This window comes from Botrytis byssoidea, assembly GCF_014898295.1.
Source record: "Botrytis byssoidea strain MUCL 94 chromosome Unknown BBYS_002, whole genome shotgun sequence".
NCBI classification, from domain to species: domain Eukaryota; kingdom Fungi; phylum Ascomycota; class Leotiomycetes; order Helotiales; family Sclerotiniaceae; genus Botrytis; species Botrytis byssoidea.
Genome location: NW_024065843.1, coordinates 394,243 through 414,755, shown reverse-complemented (window position 1 = coordinate 414,755; position 20,513 = coordinate 394,243). Strand labels below are relative to the sequence as shown.

At 42.9% G+C, this 20,513-nt stretch overlaps 5 protein-coding genes across 5 annotated transcripts; 1 reads left to right on the top strand and 4 right to left on the bottom strand.

Moving 5' to 3' along the window:
- Window positions 1-807: 807 nt before the first annotated feature.
- EAE97_000904 (uncharacterized protein) lies at window positions 808-2,208 on the bottom strand (the record flags this gene model as incomplete). Its single annotated transcript, XM_038871414.1, has 6 exons — window positions 808-879; window positions 935-1,233; window positions 1,287-1,502; window positions 1,709-1,760; window positions 1,829-1,966; window positions 2,023-2,208. 6 exons carry the CDS (start codon window positions 2,206-2,208, stop codon window positions 808-810), a joined length of 963 nt encoding a protein of 320 aa, XP_038737315.1.
- Window positions 2,209-4,072: 1,864 nt separating this feature from the next.
- Window positions 4,073-6,655, top strand: EAE97_000903 (uncharacterized protein; the record flags this gene model as incomplete). Its single annotated transcript, XM_038871413.1, has 5 exons — window positions 4,073-4,421; window positions 4,476-4,897; window positions 4,959-5,059; window positions 5,114-5,931; window positions 6,012-6,655. 5 exons carry the CDS (start codon window positions 4,073-4,075, stop codon window positions 6,653-6,655), a joined length of 2,334 nt encoding a protein of 777 aa, XP_038737314.1.
- A 2,313-nt stretch (window positions 6,656-8,968) lies between these two features.
- Window positions 8,969-10,767, bottom strand: EAE97_000902 (uncharacterized protein; the record flags this gene model as incomplete). Its single annotated transcript, XM_038871412.1, has 5 exons — window positions 8,969-9,411; window positions 9,463-9,662; window positions 9,796-10,024; window positions 10,080-10,463; window positions 10,518-10,767. The coding sequence occupies 5 exons, from the start codon at window positions 10,765-10,767 to the stop codon at window positions 8,969-8,971; spliced, it is 1,506 nt and encodes a 501-aa protein (XP_038737313.1).
- A 1,990-nt stretch (window positions 10,768-12,757) lies between these two features.
- Window positions 12,758-13,820, bottom strand: EAE97_000901 (uncharacterized protein; the record flags this gene model as incomplete). Its single annotated transcript, XM_038871411.1, has 2 exons — window positions 12,758-13,664; window positions 13,720-13,820. The coding sequence occupies 2 exons, from the start codon at window positions 13,818-13,820 to the stop codon at window positions 12,758-12,760; spliced, it is 1,008 nt and encodes a 335-aa protein (XP_038737312.1).
- A 4,607-nt stretch (window positions 13,821-18,427) lies between these two features.
- On the bottom strand, window positions 18,428-20,175 carry EAE97_000900 (uncharacterized protein; the record flags this gene model as incomplete). Its single annotated transcript, XM_038871410.1, has 2 exons — window positions 18,428-19,518; window positions 19,569-20,175. The coding sequence occupies 2 exons, from the start codon at window positions 20,173-20,175 to the stop codon at window positions 18,428-18,430; spliced, it is 1,698 nt and encodes a 565-aa protein (XP_038737311.1).
- Window positions 20,176-20,513: the final 338 nt, after the last annotated feature.

Here is a 20,513-nt window from a genome sequence, read left to right as displayed (position 1 = left end):
GTCGTCCAGACTGCACCGATGTACCTTCACGGACGGTGAAGATTTTATGGCAGTGAAAGGGATGAGTTTGGGGCGCAAGGTTGATGGATTTGAGAGATGAGATTAAATGATTTCTAATGAGATCCAAGCTCGTGATGGCCGATGAATAAAGAAGGCTAAGCCTGTGATAGTAGAATTTTGCGGGGGGCTCTTTGAATCGGATTGGCTAGACGTATTTGTTCGGTACGTTTTGATTGAAAGCAGATTTGGAAGTAAAATTAGAATGAAGAAATTGATGATCGATTACACCTCCAAAAGGAGCGATTTTTGCAGAATTATTATACAGTCAAAGGTAAATAGGAATAGGTTTGGATGAAGAAAGAAAGAGTTGAGAATTGTGTTGGTTGATTGATTGTTTGAATTCCATATGGAGGTTGGGAATGAAATTCATCAAAAGACGCCCGACGCTCATGCCCGAAATTCGCTTCTGGGCTAATGATAGACCTCGGTATTTCGGTCAAGGGAGTTTGAGTCAGTCTACCTATCCACTTACATGCTAGCTAGCTACCTAGATCCTTTTATATCTTTTCATTGCCTAGGTACGATACACTCCAGATATGTCAGTAGATGATTACATTTACAAAGTACAACCTGAGTGCTGGTAACTTAGAGCACATATCATCACGTTCACATTGTCTACAGGTAACGAAAAATTTGGATAAAATTGATAGAATTCGAATAATACCAATCGCGTTCATTCACATGCCAACTTCGAAAGTCTTCCTCCTAAGCTAATAACTATATGTAGAATTTAAGTCTTTGAAGACTTTATTGCAATTCAGCAAAGGCTGGATGCTCGGCGATGAACTCCTTCCATGTTGTCAATTTGTCCAACAAGATCTAAGTGGGACATTAGTATGAGTATCCAAAAAAAGATGCCTCTAGAAAAACTTACAGAATGGCTCTCGTCCAAAGAATCACCTCCATAATAGCCAAACTCGTTCAACAATCTCATATTCTGCAACAATTCCTCTTGAGCGTCGTCACTCATGCCAAAACCCTTGAGGATGTTCTTGTAGACTTCATGAGGAAGTTCAACATTGTCGGCTCCTTCGCTAGCGGCAGGATACTGTTCCGTGAATTCCTTCAAAATCTCGGTCAAAGTGTAATATTTGGTGGCACCGTAAATACGCTTTCCAAGAACCTTCTCTCTATTGAGAAGGATACCTTTGACGAATTTACCAGTGTCCTCAGCTGTGGCATATTAGTAAGTAATTCTTACGAATTCGGATAGCAGCAGTACTCACCAGCAGCAAGAAGTGGGACAGAAGCTGAAGCTGGGATTGGGAAGGCAAGCTTCCATTTGTTGTCAGGTGGTAGTTTTTGCAACATTTGGCCAGGAATATTGGACATGTAAAATCCGGCCAAATAGAAAGTCGCTGGGATCCCGATCTTTCTGACATATTCCTCAATATGGGCCTTGGAGTCAAAATGTGTGACCTTGGGAAGGGCTCCTTTGGAGACTGTGAGAGACTGGTCAGTTTGAAGTCCTCGTTACAGGTTGGAGCAACGAAAGTCATATGAGAGCTTTGAAATGCCCAAATAAAGATGAACGGGGTAGGATATTAGATTTCTCGAGACATATAAAGCAATCAAAGTACAAACAAGACAATAATGAAAACATGGAATTTGAGCTGTAGAAGAAGGAGTGGCGGGTAGAAAAACTTACGCTCCGTAATGTCCAACAAGGAACTCCAAATGAAGTGCTGAACACCAGCTTCCTATAAACAGATAAAATTAGATTCGGGTTCTCTCACTCTAATGTGTTCAGTGGCCAAGGATCTCATACCTTTGCAGCATCTGCAATTGCAGTTCCTTGCTTCTTCTCTACGTCGGCACTTTGGCTCTCCCAAAAGTTGGTGACGGCAAAGACAGCATATGCTCCCTTCAATGCAGCTTTGAGAGACTTGGCATCATTCAAGTCTGCCTATAGATATTTGTTAATTCTGAACAAAGGAGTGTAGAAGCTATTATGGAACTTACAGCAAATGTCTCAGCACCGAGAGCCTCGATCTTCTTTGCAGCAGGCTTGGTTACATCTCTGGTGATGCCTCGAACTGCCCAGCTCTCCTTCAATTTAGGATCAGAGAGAATGCTTTGGACAACTGAGCCACCTTGTGCTCCTGTAGCTCCGAAGACGACGAGCAATTTCTTATCACTGGAAGACATATTGATTGTTGGTTTTGATGTTGTTGATTTGGGAAAATCGATGGTGTTGTTAGCTGGAAAGAGGGGTAAAAGTGGTGGCACAAAGGCTGCAAGTAAGATTTTAAGAGGTGAAGATTGGATTGAGTCAAGGATATCTGAATCTGGAAATGGAATGTAGTCTTCCGTTCCTTCTTACCTGGAGGTACTTATAAGAGAATTCGAGCATACCTTTCCTCAAGATTGTGCTGCTCTAATAAGCTCGCTCTTCGGTTTCGATTTCGATTTCGACTGCGGGTAACGACGACTGCGGTTAATGACGAATGTGAATGACCTACCTGTCACCCCGCGAATGGCTTACCAAAGTCTTAGCTACCCAACTAGTAGAGTAGCGAGAGTAGCTACAGTGTAGTAGTAGAACTTTAATGGAGATAGAGGTAACCCTTTGACGCTCTTCATAATCCCGAGCCGAGAGGGATGAATTGGCATACGGCGAAGGTCAAGCTGCTTTCTATCTGGAGTCAAAGCCAATTTTGTTTCAATGTTACCAATCTGTTGGAGCATCTCGCTCCTTCGCATTTATGCAGAGAGAACGAAGTGTGGATTGATTAGATAAGTAAGGTGAAGGTTGAAATGCCTCAATTTTAATTAATCATCAAGCTTACAATGTGCCAAGCCTTCAATTGTAATTTATTCTTCTTCTTCAGCATCAAACTTTTCTCTTCAACCAAATCCCACTTATAAGTTATAATGTCGGTGGAGTGCTTTAACTTGACTGATAACCCAAGAAAAAGTATATAGGCGATGTCAAGCAGATGCGGCTGTGGTGTCCTTTGTATTTGTTGTACAGAATTATTCACGCTGATAAGACTAAATGAAAAGTTCAGGGCCAAGCTTATGCTCATCAAAGACTTGATACCTTACATTTTCGGCCCTGTCGACCCTCATCAATTCCCCTCAAGAGATTGAATACAGAGCGGATAATGCGTTGGTAAATGGAAAACCATCTGGAAAGGCAGCACAACGCCGCATGTGCATGTGGGATTTGCCTTGCCTTTCCTTGCCAAGCTCAGCTTTCTCCAAGTTCCTTTGCCAGCTGCTTATCAATCACGTTACTCTATTGGGGCCAAATCTAGCATGCGATGGACCAACGATTCTATTCTAGCAAACCTACCTCACTGACTTCTTCAATTTTCTTGTGATCCCTTGTGCGTACAGTATCTTATTTAATCACTCAGATACATCGGACTTGCCTTATAACCCGCCTCACCTTTTTCGAAGCAAGTGCTTGTGATCCTAATGTAAGAGCATCAGCATTATCACCAATCTGGGGCAGTACGTCAAGGTAGCAGGCGCTTAAAATGCACCAATGAGCTCGTCCATGTAGTCACCTTCAAGCATCGAATTTTTCAGAACCAAACTGTCGGATTTCATCCCCACCATCTTCAATAATTCTTTGGCCAGCAGTGTGTCTCATGGTGCGATTAAAGTTGAGTGCAAGCAAAATAAATATAAATATGCCCGGATTGAGGGTCCTGTCGCCCCTAGCGATGAACGCTATAAGGGGGCCAAAGATTGTCAAAATCTATTGGGTATACACGCTTCGAACTCAAACGCTACCCTGTATTTTCGCGGGTCTGCGTCTAATAACCATGCGTTTATGTGATGATGGTGGTGCAAGTTTCCCATTGAGTAGTGGGGTCGATCAGCGAGGAAGAGCTTCATAAAAGAAGTTGTTCCCGTATTCGTCGCACAAAGCTTTTCCTATTCAATAGCTTGCTTTCATTCTATAATATCATCATCGGTAGATACTTCATAGGAGGTTATTTGTAACTTTATTTCCACAAGCGAAATAAATCACGCGAATCGCAGGAGAACTAAAGTCATCATGACAACTGGAAATACACATTCTGGGTCTCCTACTTCACCAACAGCACCATGGGTTCAGCAGTCAGGTAGAGCTGGTACACCAACTAGTGTTTATTCAAATACCAATTCCCCTACATTAGGAGCCCCATCTTCCCCGACAATATCAACATCTTCCAGTCCGCAAGTAGTTACACCCCCTAGGAGTACTAGCCCAACGATATCTCCCATATCATCAAATACTTCGTCGCATTCCAGCCTCCCTAGCTCTCAAAACCAAACGATACCACCTAAGACTCCAAATTCCGTTCTTTCGAAATGGGGAATTGGATGGGAAACACCAACGATAATTATATCATGTTACCTACTCGGTATGTTTCTCTACATAATTAGATAATTCGTATTCTGATCATTCTCATCTGTAGCTCTCGCAACCGCCCTCCTTCACTTGTTTTTATTCATCTACATCTCAGGTAAAGCAGCCGACGGAAAAGACAGAGTTGCTCCTCAGACGTATATCTCCACAGCGTCTAACATTCTCGCCAATGCTTTCTCATTCTTTCTCAAGACGGCCTTGGCCACATCTTTTGTTCAGTATCTATGGCGTCTTCTGCGTGCTCAAAGCATGAAGATATCCACGATCGATACTCTTTTCGGATTAAAGTCCAATCCTTTTCAGATATGTACAGGGGCTGCTATTCGTGCTGCTCCTGTTCTGTGTGTGTTGTCTATAATGATGGCTAGTATGACAGTTGCAGTCAGTTTCCCTCCCGGTGCTATCAATGTTGTTACAATACAAAGGACATCGTATAATTCGGTAGTGGTTCCAACATTTAATGCATCATTTGTGAGTTTTCATCGAGACCCGAATATCCATCGAGCATTTTCGGCTAAAAACAATCTACTAGATGGGAAATGGTTCTGGCTTAGCCGCTAACCAATATGCTTTGGCTGTGTTATCACCGATATCTGAGAGTGCAGATGGATCTGTATCTGGATTTACTTCTAGGTAAGACTTTCTCAAACTCTGCTTTAGTAATCAACCTCTAAAAGAAATCTCTAGCGGTTTATTAACGGGAAAACACTCCAATTTGCTTCCCCGCCTCGCTTTCCAAACAATGATCACAGGACAAGCATTTGATCAACCTTCACCCTGTGGCGTCAATTGTTCCTTTGTGATAGAATTTGAGGGCCCAACACTTGACTGCAACTCATCCAGCACCAATATCACATCCAGTGTCACCATCAACTCGACGACCTTACATCCAGAATTTACAATCTACTCAGGAAACTGGTCTGATCTCACACTTGCTACGCCTGCGCTTCGACATAAACTTTACAACGGAACCTATACGAATGCACATTGGCAAAGTAGCACATTATCCCTGCTAGATACAGAATTAAACACCGTTGATGCCAACTCCATCAATCAAACCTCGACCTTGAACACATCCATGATACAAGACAACCTCTATTGTACCCCTGGCCGCGCACTCTACACTGTAAATAACACCTACATCTCCAATATTCTCACACGCAACGTCACCACCACCTTTATTTCGCCGCTAACAAATCTTGTCCTGCACACCCACGACAATTCCGTCATCGTGCCTGGCTTCACAAACGTTTCTGGAATTACTAGCGGATACTATTTTGGCAGCAACCCTGCAAATTGGAGCGCTGAAGCTCTGGCCTACTATCGGGATTTGAATATGATGACAATTTTGGATACTATGTTTTACTACCTCGCTGGAGAATTTACAGCGTTGCCGGCTGTTCTCCTTGATAATGATGAGGAAAGGGCGGTAGATGCTATTGATGCCACGGGATGGGGGGAAGATTCGCCAGGATTTGGGAACGCCGACAATTGGAGTTCTGGAGGTATGTTTCAGCCCAATGATTAATCCTTGTCCTTTCCTAATCCCATCCTCAAACTTAAACGCTAACTCATGCCTCCCCAGCTCTTAACGGCACAATCATCTCCCGCACTCCTCTCAACACAGCTTTTACACACTACACCACCAACTCCTCTGCAAACCCCTCCTTCGTCATCACACAAAACGCACTCAATGCCCTCCTTCAAAACATCACCCTCAGCGCCTCTCTCTCCTACTCCCTCTGGTCCACCCCCACCAACACGAGCATGCTCACTCTCCACAACATCTACTCCTTCTCGCAACCCCTCAACCTCCTCCTCCCCTATTTCCTCTCTCTACTCCTCTCCCTCCCTTTCCTCATCCTCGGTCTCTGGGCTCTCGTCCAAAACGGTGTCGCAGCCCAAGACGCAAATTTCACACAACTGCTCTGCACCACTTCCTCCCTGTCCGCACCACCCCCGACACCCGGATTATCAAATAGAACCTCCAGCATGGCTATCCCATCACAGCTCCGAACTCTTACCCAAGCGGCCTGTCTGGGAAACACAGAATCACTATCGAAACCTCTCAAGGAATTGCGTATTCGTTATGGTGAGCTGAAAAATCCGAACGGAAATCCAGGGATGGGAAATAGCATTCCAATAGTGGATATCAGGAGAGCGGGCTTTGGGCTTGAGAACGAGGTGGAACCGTTGGTAAAGGGGGGAAATTATGGTGTTATGGTTTAATGTTTCTTTCGCTCTTTATGAGGAAGGGGATGGATGGGTGGATTATATATGATTTGATGTAAAATGCAGTAGATGTATTAGAAATCATAACTTCCCCAGTAGAAATTAATGAGATAATTAGGATCCGGACGGTAGACTCTGGAGTATAAAGTCTAGATCATTCTACGAATCAAGAATTCACGAATGGACAAGAGATAGAGAAGAAGGCAGAGAGAAAGCACCGCTCTTCCTGGAATATTGTACATACTCAAGAATCAGAATATTTTAATTTATAGATTATATTCTCACGTCAAACTAGTCTGGTCCAGTCTATCTAGTCTTATTTCAATCCAATACGAGAGTTAAAAAGATCCCATCTCATCTCATGCTAAATCTTCACCACATCCTCCATCGAGTCTTATAAACTGGCGCTGCATCGTTGTAGATATGAAGCTCAGGTTTTCACATTGCGATTCACGGAATCTATTGGACCAGAGTTTTACAACCGTGAGTAATCAATCCACTCCTTAATGGTGAGACAGAATGCAGATAGATGTCTATGACGTCACATAATCATTGTCAGGCACCCAATAAACTCACATCTACCTGAATAGTTGGTGATGCTAGCCGAAGCATGCTAACCCATCAATAGCTCTCCTCAATATTGAGTCCTTTAGCATCTCCTTCCATTCAACAATCTCCACTCACCCAGACCCATCCGATCAAATCCCCTCAGTATGACATCCTTAAATAACAAACTCAAAAGCCGCTCCGAATTTCACATCTTATACAAAAATGTATTAGATATCAAGCTCGCAGAAACAGACTTTAACAATTCCAATACATTATAGTAGCAAGTCCGGCTCCTCACTCGCAATATAGCAAGTCGCTACGCCCAAACGGGATATACACATCCCACCGCACTGTACAAATACGATCTCCACAAGCTATGGTATATGTGCATACAAGGCGCCAAACTGATAGCTACAGAGCATCCTGTGTAGAATAGATTAGTAAGCCAAATGCTGCATACAAAAGAAATGGGTGTTCTTTCTTGGAAGAGTGAGAATGCAAAGAAAGAGGAGAAGAGAGATAATCCAGAGTTGGAAACCACATCTACCTCCAATGGAACCATCTAGAGCAATCTTTCTTTCCTGGTCAAAGAAATCCGAGTAGTATGGATTCTCTCTCCAAGCATCCTTACCATCCAGCACTACAATCTAAATATGTTCATTGCCCACCTCACCTTTGTTGGAGTTTGTAATCCCGAATTATACCTTATTGAATTATAGATCTTATACAATACCCTTAAAACTTTGCAGCCATTAATAAATGGAGCCAAAACTTTTAGTTATAATTTCGAGTAACATTTTAGTATTATTATAGACCTTTTATCTACTGCACTAGTATAGTTTTAATATTACGGGTACAAAATCGAAAGCCTCTATATTTTGAATCAGGATTTCGAATCCAGGTTTTCGGAAACAGGGGAGTTGATCCAAAAGGTATAGATGATACCCATTTCAGGATTCAATATAGTGAGGTGGATATTTTGGAAGAAGAGACTTGAAGAGATTAATTGTTGTGGGAACAAAGAGATTACGCCGCTGGCATTGAAAGCGTGAAAAACGATAAAGTTTTGGAGTGAGAGAATTGAGTCTCGAGACGGCACTAAGCAGGATATGGAGTGGTATTATAAGAGAGAGCAGTAGTAGAGTAGAAGACAAAGTAACCTCTATATTTAGAGGTTTGGTAAGAATGATTAGAACTAATAAAAACCTATTCTTATATCTTTTTATTAAAAAACTCATTTAAAAAAACCCATTCAAAATTTTTATCTCCATGTATTTTTTCTAACAAAATAGAGTTTCAGATTCTAACAAGCTCATATTCAAAATCATCTGAAGAATCTATATCTATCAATATTAAGTCTTATAGTTAGAACCTCCTGGTTAAACTACTATATGCCTAAATCATCTAGTCAATTGATGTTGAATACCTAAGTATATATGACTCAAACTTATACCTCGACATCACAAATTAGTCAAGATATCACTTCAGACATGATCTGTATCACAGGAATTTGCAATCGTCAGGGAAAAGGTTATGTATATCATGACACATACCCCAGTGTTATTGGGAAGACACCATGCAATAGAACTATCCTACTGATGTCAAAGGTTCTCATTGGTACGTCAACATACACAAGAATAGAAGGGTATTTTATGAACAAAATGATCGCCTGCTTCCTACCACCAGTCTAAAGACTTTTTTATCATCTCCTCCGCGGAATTTTTCTTGTAACCAATTGAAAATTCCAAATCTAGTTTAAGATTAGGAGATGGCAAATTTGGAGAGTTGATTTCCAGTACTCGTACCACAGATACTCTGAATTTCATCTGTTGTCAGACTCGTTGGGAACTCGTAGCTCGTCGGAAGAACCTGAATATGTATAGTTGAAGTGGCAGAATTGAATACTACGGCAAGTTTCATTGTACTAGAAGTCGGCCGTACAAAATAGTCCGAATCTCCTCCAGGTTTGTTCGTGTGAAGTGTGGACTTCAGGAATGTCGAACCACCGTTCAAGGCTTCTGCGATATCAAATTCACCGCAACCAGACTCCCAACAGGAACAACTTGGACTCCCATATTGGATTGTTCGAGGAATCTGGGCATTGAGGATCCAAACCGAGGGCATGTCACCATTGAACCCGGTTCTTCCATCTATCGGCATGCTAAATTCTAAGAGGAAAACTTTGTTCGCTCCATTGAAGCCATCTATGGGTGTGTCAGTAACGAATAATCTTCATATGTAACACAGTAACTCACGGTAAGCAACAGATCCAGGTCGCACATAGCCGCAATCGTTGTTGCATTCTTCGTCAAGCATCACGACTATCTCTTCATTTGATGGCAAGGTAGCGTCAGCGAGGACTTGAGGCGATGATGCACCTCCTGTGCCACTGCTGTTCACGAAAGAAAGTGAAGCACCATAAGCTTCATCGAATACGCCTGAGCCTTGACCACCACTAATGAAGATAGACTCAGTTAGTGATTGATCTTAGGTATTGGTATTAGAAGCGAGAACAGTAGAAGAAAGTTATTCGCTTGTTGTACTGTAGAAGTGCACATTATATAGCGGGGGGAAATGATCATACTTACTGATTTCCAAGAAATACTAGGTTATCAAGAGTCTGCTCTGCAGAATTATAATAACCTATCCTGCTGTAGGATCCAGAAGCTATAGCTGTGGCTGAGCTGGTTATGCTTGCAGACACTTGAGACTCTGGGGTAGATGTGGTTGTAGATGCTTGAGGCTTGGAGGCAGATGGATTTGTGGATACTTGGGACTGAGACAACGCTGTGCTGATAGATGGAACGATTGAGGTAGCTAGGTATGAATGTCAGCCGCATAATCAATTCAATGAGGGATTTCAAGTTCGTACAAGTCTCCTGGGCCTCTTCGCTTGTAGTTGCGCCTTGAGATACACTTTGAGGTACGGTAGTAGATGTTTGAGATACCATTGTCGTGGTACTTGGTCCAAACCAATTGTTGATCCATGTTTGTATTTCACCATTTATTGTAGCAGTAGCCGTCTTCGCATCACCATTAGAAGCATCAAGACCTGAGGTCGGATAATTATCATCCCACGAGACAAGTTGTCCATCAATAGTAGCATGAATCTTATCACGCTTCTGATTGCCTGCCCTAGCATGTCTATTTATATGCTGAAGATGGCGACGCCGTCTAGCGGTCGATCCCTCACGCTTTTCCTTGCCAGCCATAGTGCCCGGTGTATATGCTGCGAACTGTTTCAACTGAAGGGGCCCTGACAATTTTGTTAGATCGCATTGAAAGCTAGACTAGAATTCTTTGCAATTACCCCGAAAGTGAAATGAAACTTCTTCGTCTAATGGAGAAAGCGGACCAGAAAATGACTTTGGTGTAGAAGAACAAATTCCATCCGAGGACATATCGGTAACTTGATTGTAAGTTCCTGGTGCGCCGACATTGCTGTACAAGATAGCATCCACGGGATTACAGTACCAATTTCCAGAGACCTCAGAACAGCCACTGACAATGGATACTGCTGAAGATAAGATGTAGGCCGTAGCCAAAATGCTACTGCGCATGGTTGATCTTGTAATGTAAAATATAAGGTTCTTTTTTTGTCATTCGCATAAGAGAAATGGATAGTAAGTAATTCTTGCGGTTCGTGAGACAGATTTGAGTCTTTGTTTGAAAGGGAGTGTTTGGGTTGAAATCTTCCAGTTCGTATTATGAAGAGGGCTGAGAAGTTTGCGACGGCGTAAAGATATATTAGGTATTGAGGAGATTGTGTGATGTGAGTTTCTTGGTATGACTGTAATTTATTCCTCTTGATTGGATCGTAACGTTCGTGAGTGGTGAAGTAGAATGAATCAATGGATGAGTGAATGACTGTTGAGAATGGATGATATGAATCGCCGCAGAGGAATAATCATGTAAGTCGTAAGAAGAAAGGTACCCAAAAAGAGCGACTGGAGTTAATATGTAGGTGAACCAGAAGAGGTCGAAAGCGAAAAGCAGGTAAATTGTGGTTGAAGTCAAATTGGAGTGAGAATGAAGTGAGAATCTGGAGTGAAGTCTGATTCTGAATGAATAGTCGTGGATTGAGGTACCTTAGGTTAGTTTTGAGAGAGAGACAGTTGAAGACAATTGATACGATGAAAAAGGAAACAGACAGCGAAGCAGAAGGATCGTGAAGTGGATAAGACAAATTTGTTTGACGGTAGTTTGTGTTATAGTAAAGAAAGGAAGGAATGATTGAGTACGAACTGCCGAACAGGCTAGTAGCTAGTAGATATCTATCGGGAGGATCAACTCTCCTAAGAAGGAAGAAAGGAAAGAGGGTTGAAGTGAAGTCACAATCGTACTTGGTTGGGTGAGGCTGATGGAGAGGTTGAAAAAGAAGTCTAAAAATAACCCAATTTTAATCATCACCATCACTAGCATCTATACCAGCAACAGCAACAGCAACAGCAACAGCAACAAAAAAATCAATAGCCGCAAGGCCATACGAGAGTGACAACATGATAACATGTAGCAAGGTCACAAGTGGTTGATATCACATCAATCTGTCAAAATTAGCCGCCATGGTAACTCAAAGCCGTTCGTACCTGCATATGCATAACCGAAAGTTAAAAACAGCCAATGATATCACAGGAAATCGATACATCAACGGTCAGATAGAACATCAAACTGTTTGTACTCACTTACTAGGTAATTTGAGAAAACCTACTTTTACTTAGTATGTACAACACGATGAATGGTTGGTTAAATTAGAACTTGGAACTACTTGTATAAAATGATATTTATCACTTATCCATCTATCATTATCACTCATTGTTTGTACTCCTCTGCTCTTCCACCTATCTACACTCATCTTACTTTCATGAGTATTCGAATTTGCTATTACTTCAAGCATCGTGCACTCGCCATACTTTCGATATAACACTTTCGATATAAAGCTCTGAGCTATGAATCAGGAATTTCCCACATTTGAAGACCAGCACTATGATGTCTGTCTTGATTCTCTCCCGCATCACTTGTCAGATTTCATGGTGCGGTGATTACTGGGAGCATCGTGGAGATTCCATTTTGGAAATTGACTTGCTGAGTTATCATTATCTCAGGCTCGAGCCACCCCGACTTCTTTTACTCTACAAGAAATCTACTGACACAAGAAACACAACAGACACATGATCCTCACTCACACAACAATAAACCACATGGAGATTTTTGGCAAATTAATATTAAACAAAAGTTCGGAATCGAATTACTGATAATTTCAAAAAATGCATACATTATGTAAAAATTGGTAAATGCAAGGAAGTGTCCAATGGTATCCCTTTCTCCTTACTCCATCCTGTGAAGATATATCTAATAACCTTTTCATTATAGTGACTATTACTTTGATCCAAGCCGTTGCACCAATCCACGTCTTGCAAAGTCACTTGTGCTTCACCGATAGGGTATCCTACAAAACTCGGTTTGAACAAAGTTCGCCTTTGCAAATTACACTATATATCGAGGTTGAGTTTTTTTGTTTTCTTCGTAAGAGTTGACGCCCATTCCTCCACTTTACATAGTTCCACCCATGATAACTGTCAAAGTGGCAGTGCTTTGTGAAATGAAACAGCTGCCATCGCTGGTACCGATTGGCTCAGTAGCAGTCAACCAGTAGTTTTGGGTTGGATCACTGGTGCAGGCTGGTGCTTCCTCACTGGTGATGGTCATGTTGTAGTTATTACCAGCAGAGTTCATGATGGCGGACATATCGTATCCGGAACCAGTCTTGAGGAATTGAGCCTCACCCCAGGTGGTGTCAAAGGCTCCTGAAGCTGCAGTTGAACTACAGGCCTGGGCCCAAGCGACTTGAGAGTCCTCATCGAAGGCAACTTTCTGGGAACCACCAGATGGGATAGTGATGGTGAGTGTGGTGTTCTTTGGTGCAAGTGCAGATCCGGAAAGTGGTTGCATGTCAGGACCAACTTTGTTCCAGATGTTGACAGTGATCTTCTTGGATTGAGTGTTGACGAAGTTAACAGTGTAGGAGTAACTTGCTGAGGAGTCGGCTTTGATGACGTTGGACCCATATGGATGACCGTAGTTTCCGTAGTAGTTATCGGTGGTTCCTCCAGCGGCGGCTACGACGGCACCGAAAGATGTTCGGCCGTTGGAAGCACCAACCAACTCGTCAAACAAATCCTCGAGGTCGTCGAGGAGAGAGGAAGAGGAAGAGGTAGCGGTAGACTTGGCAGAGCTTGTTTTGGATGAGCTAGCGGCGGTGGTACTGGCAGCTACTGATGCGGAAGTAGTGTATGCGGCAATCTTGTTCTCTGCGAGGTTGTCGACAGCAGCGGGAGTAGAATCGGTTGAAGCGGCAGCAGCGGCGGAAGTCTTAGAGGCTTTGCCTGCTTCATAAGCGGATGACCAGTTGATGCCCATATCGGCCCAGTCCAGCGCCGTCCAATCTTCAACGACAGCACTATTGTCATCTGATTAGCAATCACTCTTTGCAAACATCAGAGCGATATTCTTACGCCTTCTTCTCATGCTTGTGTCGGTGAACGTGAGTAGGTCCAGCTACGGCTTCGCCAATGGACATGGCAGCCAAAACAATTGCGGTGGTTGAGTAACGCATTTTCGGAAATAATAACTGTCAAGTATTCGCTAATTGGTATAATGCTTTGAATTTAAAGAGGTTTGATCGTAAGAGGCCGTTGGTGTTAAAGAGTGTGAGAGCGATGTTTTGCTCAGTTGGTTGGATTAACAAAGGAGTGTGTCGAACTGAATGAACGAGAGAACGGCGAGTTTCTTGAATACGGTGAAGAAGAGAAGGACAGATACGAGAAGAGCGGGAGAGTTATTTATTAAAGGTCATCTTAAATTGGGACGATCATTTCCTGGGGGTGCCTGTGGGCAGTTGGGACTTCTTTGGCAACCCGGCCACGATTTGGGTCAGCCGAGTCATTGGAGGAAGCCCTGGAACATTTAGATTTTGCTTCAAGCCATGAGGTGCAAGGGGGTTCGATTGAGATGAACCCAAGCAACGCCGGGGGATAGTGGTCCACTAAAAACGCGTTCCTGAGAGACTACTCTGAAAAAAAGGGGAAAACGACCAATAATTGGTCAGACGAATAGAGTTTCCACTATTTCTCGAATACGCTATTCCAGGGGTAAAATGCCACTGCATCCACACTTGTTTCTTTCCCACAGATCAACAATCAAAGTGTCAAGCACGGTAGGAGGTCTGTCCCAATTCAACTCAATTAATCATAGCTTACATGACACTTATCGCTTCATGAAGGCATCGTTTCATCTAATTGATTGGAATCACGGAGACCTTCTTTTTTCAGGAAATGTATTGAGAGATTAGACGTGTTCCCGTTGATTTCCAAATTTCAATCGGCGCGCAATCAGCCTGCGTATACGAGTGGTATCGGTAACGCTTCCAGGACTGAATTGGATAGGGCCGTACATGCTAAGAATGGATGCTATGGATCCGGGAGGATTCTAAGTTCTAACCTAATTGAAGAACGATCTTTAAATCCCATTCGATCCCGTTTGTTTTGGACACTAGAATCTTTGAGGAAATGATGGTTTGCGTGTCCACTGTCCACAGTCCAGACTCCTATCTTTAAGTTTCCAAGGTTCATATCAAAGCATTTTGCCAAATCACAATTTGTACAGGTGGCTGTGATCATCACCATGTGGTAATGCAATAACTATGCATGTGGTAATGAATCATCTCTTGCCCTATAGGGACGAAGCATTGTGGTCCATAATACTATCTCTATGCAGAAGAGATTTTTTTGTGCTCCAGAATGACAATGAAATGCCTCGAATGCGACGTCACGCTGATGAATGAGAGAGCGTGGACCCAAAAAAACAAGGCCACAGATCATGATCCATACGGAATTTTCAGCGCAGAAATTTCCCTTTTACATCAATAATACACCAAGAGTTTCAAAAAGCTGCAGCAGCTTCCAACGATGATTCGAGGCACAGAATTTTCGACGCTTACACAACATAATCGGCAGTCATCTCTACAGGCATCGAATCGTATTAGGCGGAATCCTCCATGAGCATTATCGTTCGACGGGGGTCGCTCCCTAAAGTCATATCCGGTGGTTCTCCCATTCTCAGCGATTGTCAACCACCGGCCAACGCACCGTGCTTTTGCCGATACCATACTTCCCAGGTAGGTAGCAAGATACGGACAGGCAACGCAAGCACTTTCGTTTCTCCCAGAACTTCTTATTATCGTCTCTGCAAATCTGGAAAACATCCCAAATTTGACTGTCTCGAACTTCCAGATCTAGTTGCCCACCCCGCAATGTATTGATTACGACAAGACAGAGAACCGAAAATATCTTCTTCACCTAGGGATCTTTTGGTACAAGTGATTTTACAAGAGTCGAGCTGTGATGATTCTAGAATAGGAGATTGTGTAAATTTTTGGGTGGTCGGATTTCATTTTCCATGACACTATTAATAAATGTATAATTTTCTGTGATATCTTCAGCATCTTGATATGTCTCTGTTTCTCATGAGAATGGGGAAGCATTCTATCAATTTTTCTCATGCGTTACTTTTCATTTCCATATCCATCCCGTCGCTCCCGGCGTTTCAGAAGCTCTTAGTTTTGAATGTTAGGACGATGGCGGTAGGTCCAAGTGCTGGAGCTCCTGAAACGGGACTCTAGAGGGCAAGTCGAAACGAGTTGGGAATGCAAATATGTAAACAAGTACGAAGTAAGTAGTAAACAAATTTTTTTCCTTGGGCCGTAAGTAGATACTCAGAAGTCTCTTTTCACAAGTTTTTTTTTTTTGCGTTTGCTTTTTTTCTTCTTGGTTGTTGCATAGAGAGAGGTGGGGAGGGAGGGGGTCATGGAGTAAATTCTTGGACTGGCTTTTTACAATCGAACCTAGATTCTGGATTCTGGATTCTGGATTCTTAAATGTATAGTACTTAGGTATCTGAACGCTGGCTAAACAGCTATTCGACCGAATAGCCTAAAAAGAATTTGCATCGAGCTCTTCTTCTCATTCGCAGAACCAAATTTTCTTTTTTCTTCTTTGTAATCATAGGATCCATATCGTAGTAGATTACTAAATTTGGGAGTATGTATGTGAAAGGGATCCATACACACGTACCGGTACATAGATACTATAAAGACGGTCTAGAATAAAACATGTGAAGTGGCATTTCGACGGCGTGTTTGATGTTTGATGGAGGTCCGGTGCGTAATTGGTGCGATGGATTGGTTTAGGTGCCGGAGGGTTGGCGGTGGGCTAGGTAGTTGCTGTAGCGGATAGTCGGTGATATGGTATGGTAGCGTTGAATGGAGGTTTGGCTTGGTTTGTTGGCGGGATGGGATGAAGGTCGTTGATGGGTGTTGGATAGGTGATGGATAATGGATACTGACATTGGTGTGCTGGAGGATCGTCGGATGTACCGGTCATGTAGGGCTTGGATTGCTTGTGTGTGTGTGTGTATGTGTGTTTGGACTCTATTCGAGAACTTGTGGATGTAGCAGTATTTTGCTGATTGGATCGTTATATTTCTCATGTGGTTTCATAACATGTACCGGATCGGTGTGATATATATTTTACTGTACGAGTAATCTATCTGTAGATAGACTCGAGGTAGATAACACTACATGCGTTACAGTGGTGAAGATGTGAAAATTATTAGTGATGGCTTCCAGCCATGTAAATGTAAATGTAAATACGGTATAAACCATCAAAATCATGAGAATCATCGATCGAATCATCAAATCATCGAATCCAAGCCCAACGACCAACAGCCAATTAAAACGACAGAGGTTGACTTTACACTACGGAGGATTTGATACGGAGATATAATGACTATGACAACGACTACGGAGTATCCAATAACAAACCGAGCAAGTACCGGCTCACCGGTGTAGCTAACTAGGCAACTAATAACAAACCGGACTACGAATTTGTAAACGTAAGGCTGTGACGCAATCATAAGGTTAATTCCCTCCCAACTACAACACACAACTCAACTTCTCTCGTACAGAGTAGAATAATACCTAGGTAGGAATATAAGGTTCCGGTGTTTTGTGCATTCGATGAACAGGTTGGTGATTTCCCGGCGCTTCCATCACGTATGCAGTACGGATGGAGGGTTTCTAGGATTCGGGGCTCGCTTGGTGAGTTTGTGTGTGTGTGTGTACCTCTGTGTGTGGTTGTTAAAACTGGTTTTGATTGAGCTTTGGGTTGAATGGGCATGGCCGGGAGGTTTATAGGGGTTTGGCTGTTGGTTGTTGGTTTTATGGTGGTGGTGGTGATGGTGATGGCGTTGATTATGAGTGTGAAGGCTGTGGTGGTAGGGTGTATTTGTGGGTTCCTCCAGACCTGTGGTTGACCGGCGAGCCTTATGAGTCAGTATTCTCTTCATCGTAGACCGAGTTGTACTCGACAGGGACTTTAACAGGAGTTGCAGGTAAGTGTTGTAAATGCGTAAACAATAGTAGTGTACTGGTGAATTGAATACTTCTACCATATACGATTGTGTTTTTGATGAGAATGTGTTCTTCGAAGAAAATGAAATAGCATCGATGAGAGAGAGGTTCATATCTGTATATTATATAAACTACCTACATTTCGAGTATTAAGTGAACTCGGTATGGTTTTCGGTAGTCAGGGGATGAGATGAGACGAGCTTTAACGGTATGGAATGATTAGACGGATGAGATTGCTACGATCTATCGAGATGATATTACACGGATAGGATGTAGTGAGATGAGTTTGAAGACCATCATTCCTTGTTTGCTTTGAACGATGGTACACGGCATTTGTACAGTTATATATCATCTCAATTATCATACATGATATAGATATGATGAACTAGTATCGAGATTGATAAAACAGACTTATCCCATCCCGCTGTTTTGATTGGTAGGCTGGATTCATTTAATGCAGTACATTGTTGATGTAGTCTAGTATTATATGCTGAAGTTCTACAATATAATTACATTATACATGTATGTGCTAATCTAGATCAGCTTTCTACTGCTCGTCTTTGCTCATATGCAGGAGAGATACATCATGATTTGAGCCCTTCCTGATTCATATCAATATCCAAATCCATATCCATATCTATAACCTTATCCATACTCATATTCCGTCCCAAAATACTCAGCCCAAGAACCTTCATCTCATTTGTGTGAAAAGCATTAGATACAAAGAGGTATTCAGTAGAACAGTTTACGTTGTTTTACCCTCTAGGTTTCAATTTCGTCCACCCGCTCGTTCCAGGTTTCTTGTCTTGGTCTTTATCTTTAGCCGCTTTGGCTCTGACATACCTTTCTCTTTCCCTCCTGTCCTTATCAGTAACATTCGCAAGACCAAATGGAAGCCTCTCAGCAATAACCGCATTAATACCAGTCCCCTCGCCAACCATTTCAACTGCATCCATCACTGTTCTCATACTCATGAAACTTTGCATTCCAGCCGTATAATCCCTCTCCTTGCTGGTATCAAAAGTCGCGTGCCCTTCATTTCTAGCACCCACCACAACTCCATCGCTACGCATCTCGTCCTCTATTGCCCACGCATCTTGGCTCAAAAGTTCCCATTCTGCATTTGCTACTTCGCTCATGAGCTTATTCTTTAGTATGTCGGCCATCTGGTTTGGACGTGGAAGCTTGAAACCTCGTATGAACTCTGCACCTTCTGCGCTCCCGAGGAATGAGAATGCAGACCCATGACTGGCCCATCCGATAGATGAGCGCCCAGGTTTCTGAATGGTCTTGTCTTCACTTTCCACGTAGCCCTTGGAATCGAGGGTTTTGGGTGGAGTAGGGCTGGGAGATTCGGAGCGTGATTTTGGCGGGAGACGAGGTTTATCGCCTATGAGCAGTTTCCATAGGTTCTTCCCTATGTTACAGACGTCTTCAAAGCTTGTGGTATCACTGTCTCCTACAGGAACCCCTTGGCTTTTACACAGCCAGGCAACATTGTAAGCGAGAAGAATTGCCCCTTCGAGGAAGGAGCTATGGGCTACTGAATCCTCATTCACTAATATTGGGAGAGGCTTATTGATCCATAAGGGTCTTGGTCGAGGCTGGTAAGTATTTTCGGTATAGCGAGAGGTGGAGGGACTATTACTCGATGAGCTGGTTCCGCCAGGAAATGGTACATTGGTATGCATATATGAGGAAGATAAAGAGAATATCGTAGGACGAGGATAATCGCGATGAGGAAGGGTTATTTCTGCAGGTAATCGAATAGCGAGATAATAAGTAGCTAGCATGAGGACATGCGCGATGTGAGAAAAGGAGGTAGATACTTGGGCTGGGCTTGCCGCTGCAGACCATGATTAGCATTTTTTTCTGTATACGATAGGGAGGACGTACTGTTCATCAACCTCAGGTCTACTATGTTAACGCCAGCTATTCTATATTCATCTCCTCCATTGCTTCCCTTAAATCTTTGAAGCCCATACAGATTGGCAGATTCATAGCAAAGATAAGCCCTGGACTCCCCGATAAAGTCATATGTCTGGTTCCATCTGTATTTAGTCCGCTGAGTGGAACCCTCAACTGCCTCTATCTGCTTAGCCCTACGGGCCTCAATTCCCTTTGAAGCCGAGGTCAATTCCGCCTTCCTGCGATCATTGGCAATCCTCTTCTTATTGCGCTCCTCCTTTGCTCGCTCCAGATTCGCTTTCAACTCATCTGCATGAGCAATAATTTGATTCGTGCGGTCTATACTTCGTTGCCGCTCAGTAATCAACGCATCATAGTTCGACTGGGTGACAGCCGCAGATTGTTCATTGCCATGTTTCCCCGCCTTTGAAAGGGGTATCGGGTAGCGCCTGCTGATTTCTCGATCAAGCGCATCCTTTTCCAGGTGAACGCCAGCGGTTTGTACTCGAAGCTCGTATAGTTGGTTGCGCGCATCCGTGGGGCAAAGAAATGGCAGTTTATGTCCGCCTGTTCGAAAACATATATCACACTGCATCTCGTGCAGCTTTTGATAAAGGTTCGTTGTAGGGAAGTTGTAGGATATGATGTAGGCAATTAATAATTCTATGCTATCAAGGGTGCAGGTTTAGTCTATTCTAGGGAGGCATATAATACATAATGTGCTATGCAAGAAAGATTTGATAGTAATGACTTCAATGAATGATGGATACATCAAAGAACTTTTAAAGTTGAAGAATAGGTATATATGAAAACAATTAGGTACGGTGGTATATGAAGGTACGTCAGGCTGAATGACCTCAGAATAATGGATTCATCGCCTCGCCTTATCTCGACTCGCTTGCTTATCTAGTGCTTATCTAGTCAACCACATGA